General features: G+C 41.8%; 2 protein-coding genes across 10 annotated transcripts in view; one reads left to right on the top strand and one right to left on the bottom strand.

Moving 5' to 3' along the window:
* ralgps2 (Ral GEF with PH domain and SH3 binding motif 2) overlaps positions 1-20,564 on the top strand; it is a 566,060-nt gene that overhangs the window by 282,176 nt on the left and 263,320 nt on the right. The window lies entirely within an intron of this gene.
* angptl1a (angiopoietin-like 1a) overlaps positions 1-20,564 on the bottom strand; it is a 111,864-nt gene that overhangs the window by 12,153 nt on the left and 79,147 nt on the right. Inside the window, exon 4 of the mRNA XM_063063728.1 lies at positions 6,750-7,020. Within this exon, the coding sequence (XP_062919798.1) occupies positions 6,750-7,020 (271 nt within the window). The remainder of the gene's footprint in view (positions 1-6,749; positions 7,021-20,564) is intronic.

Raw genomic sequence — 20,564 nt, 5'->3', positions numbered from 1 at the left:
ATATGTACTTAACTTCCTGACTCTTCAAAACCTACCCAGCATTGACCCAGCACAAACCAGGTGTCTGGTGAATAACTCTTCAGTTGCCTGGATGAAGGCAACTCTAATAATAAGAGGTCGGCATGATCCAGGCTTCAGTAAACTATGCCTAACCACACCTCCTTAATCTGTTTCCATCATTACCATGCAAACACATAGGATTCTGTAGCGATTTTATCAATTCTTAAAATAAAAATGCTTTCCAGACTGATTTCCCATGAACCATGTTGAAGCCATAAAATCCCCTGGTGGAACATGGTATTTTTCCATTTACTTTGAACCCAAATTGTACTTGGCTGCCAAATGCATATATGTTGTCATAGACTGCAGTGGTTCATCTATTAACTCCTTCAGCAGTCCTTACTAAAAGCTCAATCTGGGAACTAGGTAAAACAAGTACAGTATATGTTTCATTTATGCATTATGATGGTATTTTGTAATCACCTAGTTGAAGAGGAATTTTTGTTTGAAACAAGTTATATGATGTCACTTAATTGCACTTTTCTTAAAATGATTAAAAAATCCACTGTTGCCTTTAAATACAAGGCTCACCAAACAGGTGCAGACTAAGAACTGACTAAAAACCACAGCACCAGTAGTGAGGACCAAGAAGGTCAAAGGAGGTAGAGAAGCAGTTACAGGACTGCTTTGAGTTAGTGGAATAGACAATGTTTAGGGATTCTTCTTTGAATCTGAACGAATATGCTACGGTTATCACCGACTTTTTCAAGACATGTGTGGATAAGTGTGCCATCGAGAACATATTGGACATATTCAAACCAAAAACCCTTGATGAACAAAGACATTTATAGTCTGATGAGAGCTAGATCTGTGGCATTCTAGACCAGTGATCCAGGACTATACAAGAAGTCCAGGCAAGACCTATGGAAGGCTATTTTAAGAATGAGAAAACAATACTGATTGAGGTAGACAAAATCAGATGAATGTCAGTTCTGGTAGTGTTTGTAGGCCATTACTTCCTACAAAGTGAAAACTACCATGAATGGCTATGATACTTCACTCCTAGGTGAACTCAATGCCTTTTATGCATGCTTTGAAAGGGAAAATAAAACTACACCTGTGCAAACCCCTGCAGCACCTGATCTCTGTCTCTGAGACCAACTTCAGAATGTCTTTCAAGTGGATGAACCCTCGCAAGATGTCAGGCCCTGATGGTGTACCTGGAAGGGCTCTGAAAACCTGTGGCAACCAACTGGCAGAAGTGTTAAAGGACATCTTCAATATTCAGAAGTTCCTACCTGCTTCAAAAAGGTGACAGTTGCACCAGTGCCCAAAAAGAGCAGGGTGACATGCCTCAACAATTATTGCCCAGTTACACTCACATCTACTGTGATGAAGTGCTTTGAGAGGTTGGCCATGGCTAGAACCAACTCCTGCCCAAGCAGGGACCTGGATCCACTGCAATTTGCATATTGCCACAGTGGGTCTACAATGGATGCAATCTCACTTGGACCTGGATCACCTGGACAACAGTAATACCTACATGAGGCTGCTGTTTATTGATTATAGCTCAGCATTCAACACAATCATACCCTCAGTTTTAATCAACAAACTCCAAAATCTGGGCCTCTGTACCACCCCTTTCAACTGGATCCTTGACCTCCTCATCAGGAGACCACATTCTGTGCAGATCAGAGGTAGCATCTTCTACTCGCTGACAATCAACACTGTCACAGCTAAAGGGTGCGTGCTTAGCCCACTGCTGTACTCTCTACACCCACAATTGTGTGGTTTGACACAGCTCAAATGCCATCTATGAATTGGTCAATGACAAAGTTATTGTTGGCAGAATTTCAGCTGGTTATGTGGAGATGGACACGAATGAGATAGATCATCTTGTTAAGTGGTGTTGCAACCACAACCTTGCATTCAATGTCAGTTAGACCAAGGAATTGATTGTGAACTTCAGAAAGGGGAAGTGAGGGAACACACACCAGTCCTCATTGAGACTGGAAAGTATGAGCAGTTTGAAGTTCCTAGGTGTCAACATCTCTGAAGATATATCCTGGCCCAACATATTGATGCAATTACAAAGAAGGCATGATAGTGGCTATACTTCATTAGGAGTTTGAGGTCACCGAACACAAATTTCTACTGATGTACCATGAAGAGCATTCTAACTGGTTACATCACTTTCTGGTATGGAGGGAATCAGAAAAGCTGCAGAATGTTGTAAACTCAGCGGGTTCCATTATGGGCACTAGCCTCCCCAGCATGAAGAACACCTTAAAAAAAGGTGATGCCTGAAAAAAAGTGGCATCCATCATTAAGGGGAACGTCGACTCAGACCATGAGAGGCCTACATCGGGCATTTTCATGCCTTACAAGGCGCAGATTGGAAGTCTGTGTGGGGCGCCACTCCTCTCACAGACACTGGAGCAATGTGTGGTTAGGTGTCTTGCTCAAGTACACAAACATACTGCCACAGCTGAGGCTCGAACTAGTGACCTTCAGGTCACCAGAGAAATGCCTTAACCACTTGGCCATGTGCCCATCACTAAGGACCCCTGTTACCCAGGACATGCCTTCTTCTCTTTGCTACAAACAAGAAGGTGGTACAGAGCTTGAAGACATACACTCAACACATAAGGAACAGCTTCTTCCCTTCTGCCATCAGATTTCAGAATGGACGATGAATCCATGAACACTACCTCACTATTTTTTCCTCTCTTTTTGCACTACTTATTTATTTTAAAATTTTTATATATACTTATTGTAAATTTTTAAAATTATTATATATTGCAGCGTACTACTGCCACAAAGCAACAGATTTCACGACATATGCCAATGATATGTAATGCCCTGGTTAGGATTTTTACTGCTATGTGTATTTCATTTTAGCAGTTCTGTAAGAGCAGTCTATTCTGCTTTCAGCTTGTTTGGTTTTGAGCTGAGATGAGAAGCTTGTTGTTCAATTTAGGAATGTGGTGTCAGCCAATCAGGATGGTAGAAACGGAAGAAGTTTCTAAAGAATGCTGGGCAGAGAGGTCTTTGTTGGTGGAAGCTGAGAGAAGACGGGAGGGAAGATGATGGAGGATGCTGTCCCTGTTGCACAAGGTGCTTTGTGCAGATGACTGGCTTCGAGAGAAAGGACCAATACCCCCATGGGAGAGCCAGTTTGTTCAAGATGGATTGCGAGTGACTTTCAGAAGGTGGTGTGTGCTTTCATGTAGACTGAGGGTCCAGTGCATGACTGTTTAAGTATAATGGGCCCTTTTTGTTTTATTTTTCTTTCTTTCTTTCTTTAATAACTGAAGTTAACATTCTTAAATATATTTCTGATTAATTGTATGCAGTATATGATTTGTTATTTCTTTCCAACAGGTGATTTCCGGGGAGCAGTAAATCACACAGCATTCATACAAATCGGGGTTTGGGTGGGTAAGACATCCCAATCTCATGATTTGGCCAGACCAAAATCATATACACCCCAGATGTACTAAGCCTGAGAAAGGTAGGTTTCTCGCCATGGAACCCACTGGCTGTTAGTGAGGGGCTAACGAGCCACACTTTTAGATACACCCAGTAAAAGGGGGTTTCAGATATTAAACCTGATACTAATTCTGACAATTTATAACAGTCAAACATATATAACAATTACAGCATGGAAACAGGCCATCTCGGCCCTTCTAGTCCGTGCCGAACTCTTACTCTCACCTAGTCCCACCGACATGCAGTCAGCCCATAACCCTCCATTCCTTTCCTGTCCATATATCTATCCAATTTAACTTTAAACGACAACATCGAACCTGCCTCAATCACTTCTGCTGGAAGCCCGTTCCACACAGCTACCACTCTCTGAGTAAAGAAGTTCCCCTCATGTTACCCCTAAACTTTTGCCCTTTAACTCTCAACTCATGTCCTCTTGTTTGAACCTCCCCTACTCTCAATGGAAAAAGCCTATCCACATTAACTCTATCAATCCCCCTTAATTTTAAACACCTCTGTCAAGTCCCCCCTCAACCTTCTACGTTCCAAAGAATAAAGACCCAACTTGTTCAACCTTTCTCTGTAACTTAGGTGATGAAACCCAGGTAACATTCTAGTAAATCTTCTCTGTGCTCTATTTTGTTGACATCTTTCCTATAATTAGGTGACCAAAACTGTACACAATACTCCAAATTTGGCCTCACCAATGCCTTGTACAATTTCAACATTACATCACAACTCCTATACTCAATGCTCTGATTTATAAAGGCCAGCAAATCAAAAGCTTTCTTCACCACCCTATCCACATGAGATTCCACCTTCAGGGAACTATGCACCATTATTCCTAGATCCCTCTGTTCTACTGCATTCTTCAGTGCCCTACCATTTACCATGTATGTCCTATTTTGATTAGTCCTACCAAAATGTAGCACCTCACATTTATCAGCATTAAACTCCATCTGCCATCTTTCAGCCCACTCTTCTAACTGGCCTAAATCTCTCTACAAGCTTTGAAAACCTACTTCATTATCCACAACACCACTTATCTTAGTATCATCTGCATACTTACTCATCCAATTTACCACCCCTTCATCCAGATCATTAATGTATATGACAAATAACACTGGACCCAGTACAGATCCCTGAGGCACACCACTAGTCACCAGCCTCCAACCTGACAAACAGTTATCCACCACCACTCTCTGGTGTCTCCCATCTAGCCACTGCTGAATCCATTTTACTGCTTCAATATTAATACCTGACAATTGAACCTTCCTAACCAACCTTCTGTGTAGGACCTTGTCGAAGGCCTTACTGAAGTCCATATAGACAACATCTACCGCTTTCCCCTTTCAACTTTCCTAGTAACCTCTTCAAAAAATTCAATAAGATTTGTCAAACATGACCTTCCACACACGAATCCATGTTGACTATTCCTAATGAGACCCTGTCTATCCAGATAATTTGATAAACCATCTCTAAGAATACTTTCCATTAATTTACCCACCACTGACATCAAACTCACAGGCTGATAATTGCTAGGTTTACTCTTCGAACCCTTTTTAAACAATGGAACAACATGAGCAATATGCCAATCCTCCGGTACCATCCCCGTTTCTAATGACATTTGAAATATTTCTGTCAGAGCCCCTGCTATTCCCACACTAACTTCCCTCAAGGTCCTTGGGAATATCCTGTCAGGACCCGGAGACTTATCCACTTTTATATTCCTTAAAAGCTCCAGTACTTCCTCTTCTTTAATCATCATAGTTTCCATAACTTCCCTACCTGTTTCCCTTATATTACACAATTCAATATCCTTCTCCTTAGTGAATACCAAAGTAAAGAAGTTGTTCAGAATCTCCCCCATCTCTTTTGGCTCCACACATAGCTGTCCACTCTGATTCTCTAAGGGATCAATTTTATCCCTCACTATCCTTTTGCTATTAATATAATGGTAGAAACCCTTGAGATTTATTTTCACCTTACTTGCCAAACCGACCTCATATCTTATTTTAGCTTTTCTAATTTCTTTCTTAAGAATCTTTTTACATTCTTTATATTCCTCGAGCACCTCATTTACTCCATGCTGCCTATATTTATTGTAGATTTCTCTCTTTTTCCGAACCAAGTTTCCAATATCCCTTGAAAACCATGGCTCTCTCAAACTTTTAACCTTTCCTTTCAACCTAACAGGAACATAAAGATTCTGTACTCTCAAAATTTCACCTTTAAATGACATCCATTTCTCAATTACATTCTTCCCATAAAACAAATTGTCCCAATCCACTCCTTCTAAATACTTTTGCATCTCCTCAAAGTTAGCCTTTCTCCAAATCAAAAATCTCAACCGTGGGTCCAGACCTATCCTTCTCCATAATTATATTGAAACTAATAGCATTGCAATCACTGGACCCGAAGTGCTCCCCAACACAAACCTATGTTACCTGACCTATCTCATTCCCTAACAGGAGATCCAACACTGCCTCTTCTCTAGTTGGTACCTCTATGTATTGCTGCAAAAAACTATCCTGTACACATTTTACAAACTCCAAACCATCCAGCCCTTTTACAGTATGGGCTTCCCAGTCTATGTGTGGAAAATTAAAATCTCCCACAATCATAACCTTGTGCTTACTACAAATATCTGCTATCTCCTTACAAATTTGCTCCTCCAACTCTCGCTCCCCATTTGGAGGTCTATAATACACACCCATAAGTGTTACTACACCTTTTCCATTCCTCAATTCCACCCAAATAGCCTCCCTAGATGAGCTCTAGAAATGCAATTTGGTCTGGTACTAGTGGTCAATTTCAATTGTATTAAACTTTGCTGCAATAGATTTGAACATTTATAATAAAGGTATATCTTGTGTTCATTTCCAATCACAGCAGCTTCCTGAGGTAACCTTAACTCAGCAACTCCTGAATATAAGATGAGGCACTGGGATTGCTGTTGGAGTAGCAAGCAACCACCTCCAGGCATTTTCTAGTATGATTGTCTCACTGATTGTTTTCCAATTGCACTCAGTAATTTGGAATTGGAACTGAAATAGGGTCAGATTTCTCAGTACTTGGTATTCTGTCTTAATGCTTCAAGTAAATCTATGTGAGATGAAGAAGAATTTGAGTGATAAACTCAAAAGTATTTTCATCATTAAGCCAATGCTATTATGATTAACAAATAATACTGTCAGTGATATGTGTTTTTATTTTTACATGTTTTTCAAGCACCATTGTTGATAATCACTTAACTGTACCTGAGTATGAATCTCTGTCTCTGTCGAGTGTTGTAAACTGTTTGCCATTGTGCCATGCTAAAGAGTCTCCTGCATTCCCTTGATAGCTGCCAATGCGTAACCTATAGTTATCATCTTCGTCCTCTGTTTTGAAGTCAGTGTACTCAGCATAGACTATCTTATCATTCCAGTCTTCCAGTTTAATGTATAGCTTATAGTTTCCTTGTGCAGTCAGCCTGTAAATATTCTCTAATCCAAGCCAGTGCTCTCCATCGATGTTGCCAAATCCTCTCTGAAATCAGATAAATTCAATTAGAATATAATATCTGCAATGTTTTCAGGTATTTTAAATGACTTTCTAATCTATTAACTGATGAAAATGCTCAGTACATTCTCAATTTCATAAGTGGCACATTGCATATATGATTAGTGTACTTAAGATTATTTTAGACATCACTTCACCATTACCAGGTCAAAGTCTTTTATTGCATCTTTGATAAAATAACTTCAAGGTGTTACTATGAACATTGGTACAGTTAACTCTCTTTAGTTACAACTTGGATAAACAACATTTTATTTTGGCCTACAGGTTAATTAAACTATAATTTGAGAAGTTAGATCAGAAGAATTGTGAATTTCCATTTTTCACCCATGGTCAACATATTAACTGGAAGTGACATCATTCCACATTCTATGAAGGCAGTGTAATTCTACCATTGCCATCATAGAGAGCAACCTCACATCAGCCATTACTGTTTGGTTTGATGCAGCATCTACTCATAGTATATGAAAACTAAGTGAACTGTCAAGTCAGCAGAAAAAGTCATTGGCTGTGGTCTACCATCATTGCAGGACTTGTATGTATCCAGGGCAAAGAAGTGGGCAGGAAAAATCATCGCGGATACTACTCACACAGCAAACTGCATTTTCCAAAAGCTCCTTTCTAGAAAGTGCTATAGGCTCTAATTGTATGTATTCAGAAAGATCGAGAAAAGGGAGAGTGGTGTCAGAAATGGACCAATTGAATTTAAGGGCAGGGTGAAGTTAGATGCAAAGTTGATGAAATTGACAAGGTCAGCATGAGCACGTGAAGCAGCACTAACGCAGTCATCAATGTAGCAGAGAAAGAGTTGCGAAGCATTGCCAGGAAACATAGAACATAGAATAGTACAGCACAAACTGGTCTTCGGCTCACAATGTAGTGCCAAGCTTTTAACCTACTTCAAGTTCAATCTAACACTTCCCTCCTGTGTTGCCCTCCACTTTTATTTCTTTCATATGCCTGTCCAAGGATCTCTTTAAATGTCCTTAATCTGCCTCTACCACCATCCCTTAGATCATGGACTGTTGCACGTAACGAAAAGACAGCCATAACTTCCGCCCATGTACCTATGGCTGCACCTGTGTTTGGAGAAAGTGGGAGGAGCCTAAAGAGAAATTGTTGAGTGTGAGGACTAGTTCAGCGAAGAGGAGATGGGTGCTAGTGGAGGAGAACTGGTTGGGTCTTCTTGTCGAGAAATAAGTGGAGAGCTTCTTTACATGTAAATGTATATGGCAAATAAGGTTGATCCTTGATGATTGCTTAAACATGTTTCACCAAAAGGTTACAAAATGTAAAAGAATCTGTACACTCTATAATGAAGAAATCACACTGTTTTGTTGTGTGATATATTTAGTGGTACATCTGGTGAGGATGGTACAATACTTTTGCTTCTTTGGTTGGATATCCTGCCAAAGTTTGCTTTCAACATCATTCTATGAGAAACAAAAGGATGATTAGCAATTTGGAAGTTGTGAAACAGTATAACAGTTTATGCTAACATGTTGAGATGCCACCGTATTATTGATAATTTAGTCATAAGCTTGGAAACACTGGATCATTGTAATAAATGAAAGTACTCATTGTTGCATTTTTTTTCCATTGGCTGAATCTGAAGATCAAGTTTGGTATATGAGAAGTTGTTTTGTTGCAAAGGTGATTTTTTTTTTATATCTTCAAAGAGATGCAGCAGTTACTTTCTGATGGTTTGATACAGAATTATCAAGTTAAAATTTCAGAGTTGTTAACTCGTAACAAAATTTGGCACTAAAACATTGAATACTGGTCTTGCCTTGTTACCATGTTGGAGCCTAACAAGACTACTCTTTTGTAAGTCTAGGAAATGAATATGAAAATAGATGCTATTTTTGCACCTCTGTTTACTTTGGATGCAGGTTCCCATTACAGCTACAAAATATTTTACCCTGTATTTTACACTATATAGTGCAAAAAATTAGTTTGCCAGTTCCATATATCACACTGGTAATGTTAGTACTGTAAATGATGTATACGGTGAACACGTAATCAGATGCAGGCTTTTCATCAGTGATAATTGAGGTAGATTAATTAGACAAAAAAGTTAGTTTTACTGTCTTGTATGAAGTTTGTTTGGGCATTCTTTGTAAAGGTGTTAATATTCAACTGTTTATGTGGAAAACCAGTTTGGCAGAAGTTAGCAGTCTGTTTCACTGAGGCCATGAGTAAATGCAGTTTAAGCAAACGTGCTTATAAATAGACTCATTGAATGTTTCAGTCACAGAAGGAGACCTTCTCTGTATGCCTGTAAATTCTTACAGTGCAATTCTCAGTTAAGATGGTATCATCTATTGAACAGTCTGGTTTACAACTTTCTAGAGTCACAGATAGAGCCATGTTGAGATAGAGTATGGACTAATACAGCACGAAAAAAAGGCCCTTCAACCCAACTCATCCAAGTGGACCAAATTGCCCATCGAAACATGGTAAGAAATTCTCTTTACCTTGTCACTTGTTCTCTGTGAGTTCAGAAATCCAAATTCTGATGCTGGAAACTTTTTTCTTATTTACTCCAGTGTCTTCATGATTTTGGATGCTTCACATTGACACTTTTTAAACTTCACCACACAAAATGTAGGAGGAACTCACCAGGTCAGGCAGCATCTAAGGAAATGAATAAACAGTCGACGGTTTGGGCCATGACCCTTCTTCAGGACTGGAAAGGAAGGGGAAGATGCCAGGGTGAAAAGTGGTGGGGGGAGGGTGTGAAGGAGGTCAAGCTAGAAGGTGATAGGTGAAGCCAGGTAGGTGGAAGAGTGAAGGGCTAGAGAAGGAATCTGATAGGAGAGGAGAGTGGACATGGAAGAAAGGGAAAAAGGAAGGCACCAGAGGGAGGTGATAGGCAGGTGAGCAGAAGATGTAAGAGGGCAGAGTGGGAATAGAAGAGGTAAGGGAGAAGAACAAAAAAAAATACTGGAAGGAGAAATTGATGTTCATGCCATCAGTTGGAGGCTACCTAAATAGAATATAAGATGTTGCTCCTCCACCCTGAGAGTGGTCTCATCATGGCCATGGACCAACATGTTGGAACAGGAATGGGGATAGGAATTAAAAAGGTTGGCTATCAGGAATCCCACTTTTGTCAGATGGAGCAGAGATACTCTTCAAAGCAGTAACACTGTATAGAAGGCTGTATTGGGATCACCAGATACAATAGACGACCCTAACGGATTCGCAGGTGAAATGTTACCTCACCTGGAGGACTGTTTGGGACCCTGAATGAAAGGATGGAGGTGAATGTAGCATTTCTGTTGCTTGCAGGGATATGTGCCAGGAGGGTGATTAGTGGAAAGGGATGAATGGACAAGGGAGTCACAGAGGGAGCAAGCCCTGGGGAGATAAAGATGCGTTTAGTGATACAATCCCATTGAAAATGGTGACAGAAGTTGTGAAGAATGATGTGTTGGATGCAGAGGCTCAGGGGTGGTAGGTAAAGCCAAGAGGAACTCTATCCCTCTGAAGGCAACGGGAAGCATGGATGTCTGGGAATTGGAGATGTGGGTGAAGGTAGCATCAATGATGGAGGAAGGGAAACCCTGTAATATATATAGCAGAGTCGAAGGAACTGAGAAAGGGAATAGTGCTTTTACAGGAGACAAGGTGAGAAGAGGTACAGTATAGTTAAAATAGCCATGGGAATCATTAGGTTTATAAAATATGTCAGTAGACAGTTTGTCTCCAGAGATGGAGAAAACAAGATCAAGAATGGGGGGAGAGATGTCAGAAATGGACCAAGTGAATTTAAAGGCAGGGTAGAAGTTGGAAGCAAAGTTGATGAAATTAACTAGCTCAGCATGGGTACATGAGGCAGTGGCAATACAGTCATCAATGTAGAGTAGGAGATGCTGCCAATGTCTCGCCCAAAATTTCGACTGTTTCTTCATTTCTGTAGATGCTGTTTGAAATACTGAGTTCCTCCAGCATTTTGTGTGTGTTGCTCTGGATTTCAGTTTTGCAGAATCTCTTGTGTTTATTCTTAAACTTCTCTAGTTTCTTTACATATCTGAAGTCTTGCGTCACTAGAGACTGAAAATTTTTTTGGCCTCATTATAATCAGTTCGGAAGAAAACTGGACAAACTTAGGAAGGGGAAGATTTTATGTACAGGGAAGAGAAAGTGAAGTACCTACAATTGGACTCAGCATTCCACCGAGCATTCTGTTTCATTTGACTTTAAAAAAAGGGAAGTTCAACTCCATGCACCTCCTAGGAGGCTGTGTTTCAACGATTAAGGATATTTAAAAAAAATTAATACCAAGGATATTCTGTTTTTGTACATTACCCAATCACCGTAGCCTCATAATGAGTTAGTTATTACTATGAATTCACTAACAGCAACTTAACTCTACAATGCATGGGGAATAATGATGAGAGGGCCATTTCCAATAAATAAACATGTCTAGGGTAAATATGATTTGGATAACACAACACATAAAAATTTGAATGTCCTTTTGAAGAGCAAGAGGATAAGATGTGAGAGAATAGGACCAATCAAGTGTGACAGTGGAAAAGTGTATATGGAACCTGAGGAGATGGCAGAGGTACTTAATGAATACTTTGCTTCAGTATTCACTATGGAAAAGAATCTTGGTGATTGTAGGGATAACTTGCAGCAGACTGAAAAGCTTGAGCATGTAGATATTAAGTAAGAGGATGTGCCGGAGCTTTTGGAAAGCATCAAGTTGGATAAGTCACTGGGACTGGACAGGATGTACCCCAGGCTACTGTGGGAAGCAAAAGAGGAGAGTGCTGAGCCTCTGATCTTTGCGTCATCAATGAGGATTGGAGGGTTGTGGATGTTGTTCCCTTATTCAAGAGAGGGAGTAGGGATAGCCCAAGAAATTATAGACCAGTGAGTCTTACTTCAGTGGTTGGTAAGTTGATGGAGAAGATCCTGAGAGGCAGGATTTATGAATATTTGGAGAGGCATAATATGATCAGGAATAGTTAGCATGGCTTTGTCAACGGCAGGTTGTGCCTTACGAGCCTTTTTGAGGATGTCACTAAACATGTTAGAAACATAGAAAATAGGTGCAGGAGTAGGCCACTCGGCCCTTCGAGCCTGCACCGCCATTCAGTACGATCATGGCTGATCATCCAACTCAGAACCCTGTACCTGCCTTCTCTCCATACCCCCTGATCCCTTTAGCCACAAGGGCCATCTCTAACTCCCTCTTAAATATAGCCAATGAACTGGCTGCAGCTGTTTTCTGTGGCAGAGAATTCCACAGATTCACCACTCTCAGTGTGAAGAAGTTTTTCCTCATCTCAGTCCTAAAAGGCTTCCCTTTTATCCTCAAACTGTGACCCCTCGTTCTGGACTTCCCCAACATTGGGAACAATCTTCCTACATCTAGCCTGTCCAATCCCTTTAGAATTTTATACGTTTCAATAAGATCCCCCCTCAATCTTCTAAATTCCAGAGAGTATAAGCCTAGCCGATCCAGTCTTTCATCATATGAAAGTCCGGCCATCCCAGGAATCAATCTGGTGAACCTTCTTTGTACTCCCTCTATGGCAAGAATGTCATGATGTTGATGAAGGTAGAGCCGTAGATGTTGCGTATATGGATTTTTTCAAGGCATTTGATAAGGTACCCCATGCAAGGCTTATTGAGAAAGTAAGGAGGCATGGGATCCAAGGGGACATTGTTTTGTGGATCCAGAACTGGCTTGCCCACAGAAGGCAAAAAGCAGTTGTAGACGGGTCATATTCTGCTGCATGGAGGCCGTTGACTGGTGGTGTACCTCAGGGATCTGTTCTGGGTCCCCTACTCTTTGTGATTTTTATAAATGACCTGGATGAGGAAGTGGAAGGATGGGTTAGTAAATTTGCTGATGACGCAAAGGTTGGGGGTGTTGTGGAAGGTGTGGAGGGCTGTCAGAGGTTACAGTGGGACATTGATAGGATGCAAAACTGGGCTGAGAAGTGGCAGATGGAGTTCAACCCAGATAAGTGTGAAGTGGTTCATCTTGGTAGGTCAAATATGATGGCAGAATATAGCATTAATGGCGAGACTCTTGGCAGTGTGGTGGATCAGAGGGATCTTGGAGTCCGAGTCCATAGGACACTCCAAGCTGCTACGCAGGTTGACTCTGTGGTTAAGAAGACATACGGTGCATTGGCCTTCATCAGTCATGGGATTGAGTTTCAGAGCCGAGAGGTAATGTTGCAGCTTTTTAGGACACTGGTCAGACCCCACTTGGAGTACTGTGCTCAGTTCTGGTTGCCTCACTACAGGAAGGACGTAGAAACCATAGTAAGGGTGCAGAGGAGATTTACAAGGATCACACACAAAAAATGCTGATGAACGCAGCAGGCCAGGCAGCATCTATAGGAAGAGGTACAGTTGATGTTTCAGGCTGGGGCCCTTCGTCAGGACCGGCCTGAAACGTCGACTGTACCTCTTCCTATAGATGCTGCCTGGCCTGCTGTGTTCAGCAGCATTTTTTGTGTGTGCCTTGAATTTCCAGCATCTGCAGATTTCCTCGTGTCTGAGATGTACAAGAATGTTGCCTGGATTGGGGAGCATGCCTTATGGGAATAGGTTGAGTGAACTTGGGCTTTTCTTCTTGGAGTAATGGAGGATAAGAGGTGACCTGATAGAGGTGTACAAGATAATGAGAGGCACTGATCATGTGGATCGTCAGAGGCTTTATCCTAGGGCTGAAATGGCTAGCACAAGAGGGCATAGTTTTAAAGTGCTTGTAAGTAGGTACAGAGGAGATGTCGGGGTAAATTTTTTACGCAGAGAGTGGTGAGTGCGTGGAATGTGCTGCCGGCAGTGGTGGTGGAGGTGGAAACAAAAGGGCCTTTTAAGAGACTCCTGGATGGATACATGGAGCTTAGAAAAATAGAGGGCTATGGGTGAACCTATGTAGTTCTAAGGCAAGGACATGTTCAGCACAGCTTCGTGAGTCGATGGGCCTGTATTGTGCTGTTGGTTTTTTTATGTTTCTATGTTTCCTTTGAAGGGAAAGTAGGACTGCAATTAATATGAGTACTGACACACCCATGCATATTTACTATTCACCAGGAAGCAATAATTTAACTCACACCAGTATAAACTTAAATTGAAATTGTCTAAACAAAATATTTTAAACTATGACAAACAATAATACTATATGATACAAAATAAAGAAAAGTGCCCATCATATATATATATATAAATATTGGTCCATAACGTGCATGTATTTGCTGGAACTATTTGTTGCGTAATCAATCCAGTTTGCTTCACTTCGTTATATTCACAGTACTGAAGCGGTTTTGTGCTGAAGAACCTGTTAAAGGAAAAGGCATCAAACTTTATCGAAGGTCGTGTGCTAACTAGCTAACTAAAAGTTATCTGCACATTCTCTGTGAGACCATTGTCTGCAGAGGATTTCCTGACAGCAGTATCTGTCCTAAATGGGTTCTGTGAACATTTCACCATGTTCTTCTGCTATGTTCTATGTCCATTTCCATTTTCCTTCTTTCTCCTCTCTCGATCCCATGCTCCCCCTCGAAAGGCTATCCTGTTCCTTTCCCGTACTCTCAGGGGGAAAGAATGTTACCAGTACAAATCCTATCGGCCAATACAACAAGCCAGACTTATCAAGCAACTGAATTTTTATTTCAAACAGCAAAAATTATATACTTGATTGTATATTGTAATTAAAGGAACACTTAATTGCACTTTGAGAAAATGTGCAGAAAATAAAATACCGAACAGCATAGCGGCATTAAAATAAACCACTGTCTTAACCAGGGTATAACATGTAATAGCTTCTTCAACTTCACCTGCTTCCTTAAAATATTTGCTTATATTAATCCCAGGTGTTGCCTTTCCTGTATCCCGTTTTGAAATTATGCCATTTAATTTATATCTTTCCTCCTACTCTCCATAGAAACACGCATTTCAGAGTGTGTTGACTTGCAAATCTAACGTGTATGTTTACTTGTAGATTGCCAAATAGTGTGCAATGAATTAAATTAGAAATTCAGAATGTCGGAGGAAAGGTGAAGGAAGCAACATAAAGAATTCAGGAATATTCACAGTAAAATATGAAAATACAATGAGTAATTATTAAGTAATATGTAAATAGGCATAGAACAAAATGCTCTTTTCACTTGCAGCAGTCAAATGGTATTGCTGATCCCCTTAAGATTTTGTTCTGCTGTGAAGCTGAAAAGGAAATAAAATATTGCTCAAATGATACAAAAGTTCTTAAACTAATTTTTGAAGGAGACCTCATTGTATAGACTACTTTAAAATAGTTCATAGAGAAGTACAGGTAATTTGGTCACCTAGCCAATGCCGAATTGTTATTCTGCCCAGTCCCATGGATGCACACCTGGGCCATAGCCCTCCATACCCGTCCCATCCATATATTTATTCAAACTTCACTTAAATGTTGCAATTCAACTCATGTCCATCACTTCCACTAGCAGCTCGTTCCACACTTGCAACACCTTCTGAGTGAAGAAATCCCCCTCAGGATCCCCTGAAATATTTCACCTTTCACCCTTAACCCATAACCTCTAGTTCTCTCACTCAATCTCATGGCAAGTGCCTACTTGTATTTACCCTATCTGTACCCCTCATAATTTTCGATACCTCTATCAAATCTTCCCTCATTCTCCTACACTTTAGGGAATAAAGTCCTAACCTATTCAATCTTTCTCTAGAACTCAGGTGTTCAATTCCCAGCAACATTGTTGTAGAATTTCTCTGAACTCTTAATGATATCTTTCCTGTAGGTGGGTGATCAGAACCATGCACAATACTCCAAATTAGGCTTCTATGTCTTATATAACTTAAACATACTGTAACAACTAGCTCCTGTACTCAGTACTCTGATATGACTTAATCTTCCTGTGATGCTACTTCCAAGGAATTACTGGTCTATATTCACAACACGCTGGAGGAACTCAGCAGGTCGGGCAGCATCCGTGGAAAAGATTGGTCGATGTTTCAGGCCGGAACCCTTCATCAGGACTGAAGAGGGAAGGGGCAGAGGCCCTATAAAGAAGGTGGGGGGAGGGTGGGAAGGAGAAGGCTGGTAGGTTTCAAGTGAAAAACCAGAAAGGGGAAAGATAAAGGGGTGGGGGAGTGGAAGCAGGGAGGTGGTGGGCAGGAAAGGTGAAGAAAGAATAGGGGAAAACACAATGGGTAGTAGAGGGAGGCAGAACCATGAGGGAGGTGATAGGCAGCTGGGGGAGGGGGCAGAGTGGCATAGGGATAGGGGATGGGAGGGGGAGGGAATTACCGGAAGTTGGAGAATTCTATGTTCATACCAAGGGGCTGGAGACTACCTAGACGGTATATGAGGAGTTGCTTCTCCAACCTGAGTTTAGCCTCATCATGGCAGTAGAGGAGGCCATGTATGGACATATCTGAATGGGAGTAGGAGCAGAGTTGAAGTGGGTGGCTACTGGGAGATCCTGTCTGTTTTGGCAGACGGAGTGGAGGTGCTCGATGAAGCGGTCCCCCAATCTGCGTCGGGTTTCACCAATGTAGAGGAGGCCGCACCGGGAGCACCAGATGCAATAGATTTTGTGTTTACTGGTCTGTATTCCCAGATCCCTCTGTTCTGCCACAGTCCACAGTGCCCTACAATTCACTGTGCAAGTCCTACGCTGGTTTGTCCTCCCAAAGTGCCACACCTTATAGTTGTCTTCATTAAAATCCCTCTTTCATTTATCAGCACAATTTTCCAGCTGCCCAATCCTTCTACAAGCTTTGATAGCCTTTCTCGCTGTTCACTATGCCCCCAATCTTGGTGTCATCTGCAAATTTGCTGATCCTGTTTGCTATATTATCATCCAATACATTAATATAGATGACAAACAAGAATGGTTGTGGTACACCACTAGGCACAGCTCTCCAGCCAGTGGCAACTATCTATTACATCTCTCTGGTTGCTCCCGCTAAGCCAATGTTGAGTCCAATTTACTTCTTCATCCTGAATGGCAAGCAATTGAACCTTTTTGACCAGCCTCCCATTCGGAACTTTGTCAATTGCCTTGCTGAAGTCCATATACAGTGTCTGTAAAAAGTATTCCTTACCACCCCACCCCCAGAAGTTTTCATGTTTTATTGTTTTACAACATTGAATCAGAGTGGATTTAATTTGGCTTTTTTAAAAACTCTGATCAATAGAAAAAGACTCTTTGTGTCAAAGTGAAAATATATCTCTACAAAGTGATCTAATATAATTACAATTATTAAAAGACAAAATAATTGATCGCATAAGTATTCACCCCCTTCATCAGTATTTAATAGATGTACCTTTGGCAGCAAATAGAGCTTTGGGTCTGTGTGGATGGGTTTCTATCAGTTTTGCACTGCAATTTTTTCCCATTTTTCTTTACAAAAGCGCAAGCTCTGTCAGATTGCATGGGGATCATGAGTGAACAGCCCTTTTCAAGTCCAGCCACAAATTCTCAATTGGATTGGGGTCTGGACTCTGACTTGGCCGCTCCAGGACAGTAACTTTGTTGTTTTAAGCCATTCCTTTGTAGTTTTGGCTTTATGCTTGGGGTCATTGTCTTGCTGGAAAACAAATACTCTCCCAAGTCACAGTTCTCTTGCAGACTGCATCAGGTTTTCCCCCAGGACTTCCCTGTATTTTTTTGCATTCATTTTTCCTTCTATCTCTCTTCCCACCTTGCCACATGCAAAAATGCCATTCCCTATTCCCAGTTCCTCCGTCTCCGCCACATCTGCTCTGAGGATGAGGCTTTCCATTCCAGGACACCTCAAATGTCCTCTTTCTTTAAGGATCATGGTTTCCCTTCTACCGTCATCAATGTTGCCCTCACCCGCATGTCCTCCATTTCCCACACTTTGGCCCTCACCCCATCCTCCTGCAATCACAACAGGGACAGAGTTCCCCTTGTCCTTACCTACCACCCCACCAGCCTCCGGATCCAGCACATTATCCTCCGCAACTTCCGCCACCTTCAACAGGATCCCACCACTAAGCACATCTTTCCCTCTCCACTCCTCTCCGCTTTCCGCAGGGATCGGTCCCTCTGCGACTCCCTTATCCGCACGTCCATCCCCACTGATCTTCCATCCAGCACTTATCCCTGTAAGCGTAAGTGCTACACCTGTCCCTACACCTCATCTCTTGCAACCATTCAGGGCCCCAAACAGTCTTTCCAGGTGAGACAACACTTCACTTGTGAGTCTGTTGGGGTCATCTATTGCATCCGGTGCTCCTGGTGCGGCCTCCTCTACATCGGTGAAACCCGACGCAGATTGCGGGACCGCTTCGTCGAGCACCTCCACTCCGTCCGCCACAACAGACAGGATCTCCCGGTAGCCACCCACTTCAACTCTGCTTCCCATTCTCATTCAGATATGTCCATACATGGCCTCCTCTACTGCCATGATGAGGCTAAACTCAGGTTGGAGGAGCAACACCTCATATACCGTCTAGGTAGTCTCCAGCCCCTTGGTATGAACATAGAATTCTCCAACTTCCGGTAATTCCCTCCCCCTCCCTTCCTCTATCCCTATTTCACTCTACCCCCTCCCCCAGCTCCCTCATGGTTCCGCCTCCTTCTTCTACCACCCATTGTTTTCAAGGGCTATGATGTCAATACTTCCCCTCCCCCACCCCTTTGTCTTTCAACTGAAGCTACAAGCATACTTCAAATCCTTCCCCATCTTTCATTCTTCAGTCCTGACGAAGGGTTCCGGCCCGAAACGTCGACTCATCGTTTCTAACTGATGCTGCCCGACCTGCTGAGTTCATCCAGCGTACTGAAAGTGTTCCTTCTATCTTCACGAGTCTTCCAGAGCCTGCTGCAGTGAAGCATCCCTACAGCCCACCATGCTTCACAGTAGGGATAGTGTATTTTTGAGGTGCGGTGTTTGGCTTATGCCAAACATAACATTTAGTCTGATTGCCAGAAAGCTCAAATTTGGTTTAATCAGACTATAGGACCTTCTTCCAGCTGACTTCGGAGTCTCCCACATGCCTTCTGGCAAACTTCAGCTGAAATTTCATGTGCTTTATTCAACAGTGGCTTTCTCTTTGCCACTTTCCCATAAAGCTATGCCTGGTGAAGCACCTGGGCAACAGTTGTTGTATGCACAATCTCTCCCACCTCAGTCACTGAAGCTTGTAATTCCTCCAGAGTTGTGAGTTGTCATAGGTCTCTTGGTGGCCTCCCTCGCTAGTCCTCTTCTTTAGGATAGCCTGCTCTAGGCAGATTTACAGCTGTGCCATATTCTTTCCAGTTCTTGATGACTGACTTAACTGTACTCTGAGTGACTTGGAGATTTTCCTGTATCCATCTCCTGGTTATGCTTTTCAATAACCTTTTTTGAAGTTGCTTGGAATGTTCTTTCTACTTCATTGTGTAGTTTTCGCCAGGATACTGACTCACTGGCAGTTGGATTTCCAGGTTTACTTTTAATATAATCAATTGAAACATCTTAACTGCACACAAATCTCCAAAAACAGATTTCCATTTAACTAATTATGTGACTTCTAAAACCAATTGGCTGTACCAGCAATGATTTGGTGCGTCATATTAAAGGGGATTATGCCCTGGCAGTGTCCACTGCCTTTCCTTCAACAACTTTCCTTGTTTAATACCACTAATCAGGCTCTGTTTGTCCACATAGTTATATATCCTGACCCTTAGAATACCTTCCAATAATTTACCCACTATTGATGGCAGGCTCACTGGCCTATAATTGCCTAGCTTATTCTTGAAGTCTTTACAGAACAATGGAACAACATTAACTATCCCCCAGTACTCTGGTACGGTCTCTTTGGCTACTGATGTTTTGAAATACCTATGCCAGGGCCCCTGCAGTTCCTGCATTAGTCTCCCACAGAATCCAAGCAGACAACTTGTTAGACCCTAGGGACATCCATCCTATTTTGCCTTAACACAGAAAGCACCTCCATAATCTGGATACAGTTCACGATCCACAACTGTTTTGCCTTGGTTCTATAGACTCTGTGTCCATCTTCCGAGTAAATACAGATGCAAAAAATGCAGTTAAGATCTCCTCTATCTCTTTTGGCTCCATGCATAAATGACAAAGCTGTTCCTCGAGTGAACCATTTTATCCCCTCTCTCCTATACCATCTCCTTAGCCATGTGTTAAACTGTATGATCTTCCCATTTCTGGCCTCATTAGTATGTAGCAATCCTGAGATCATCACCCTGGAGGTCCTATCCTTTAACTTTAAAAATGAAATTGAAGCCTTCAGAGCAAGATTGTTGTACCAGAGGGACATCAGGGACTGCTGTGTACTTTGCTTCACAGAAACATGACTAATTCTTACCATTTCAGGCGCAGTGCACCGTGTGAGGGCTTCACCATCGATCACAAAGAGAACAGCTGAGTCTTTTAAAGATAGAAGAGGCAGAGTTTGTTTCACAATGAACTCAACATGGTGCACAAACATGGCAGTTCTATCTCAGTATTGGTCACCTGACCTGAAACAACTAGTGGTCAAGCGTCATCCAATT

Source organism: Mobula hypostoma, chromosome 12, assembly GCF_963921235.1.
Source record: "Mobula hypostoma chromosome 12, sMobHyp1.1, whole genome shotgun sequence".
Classification (NCBI taxonomy): Eukaryota; Metazoa; Chordata; class Chondrichthyes; order Myliobatiformes; family Myliobatidae; genus Mobula; species Mobula hypostoma.
This window is presented reverse-complemented; position numbering and strand designations above follow the sequence as displayed.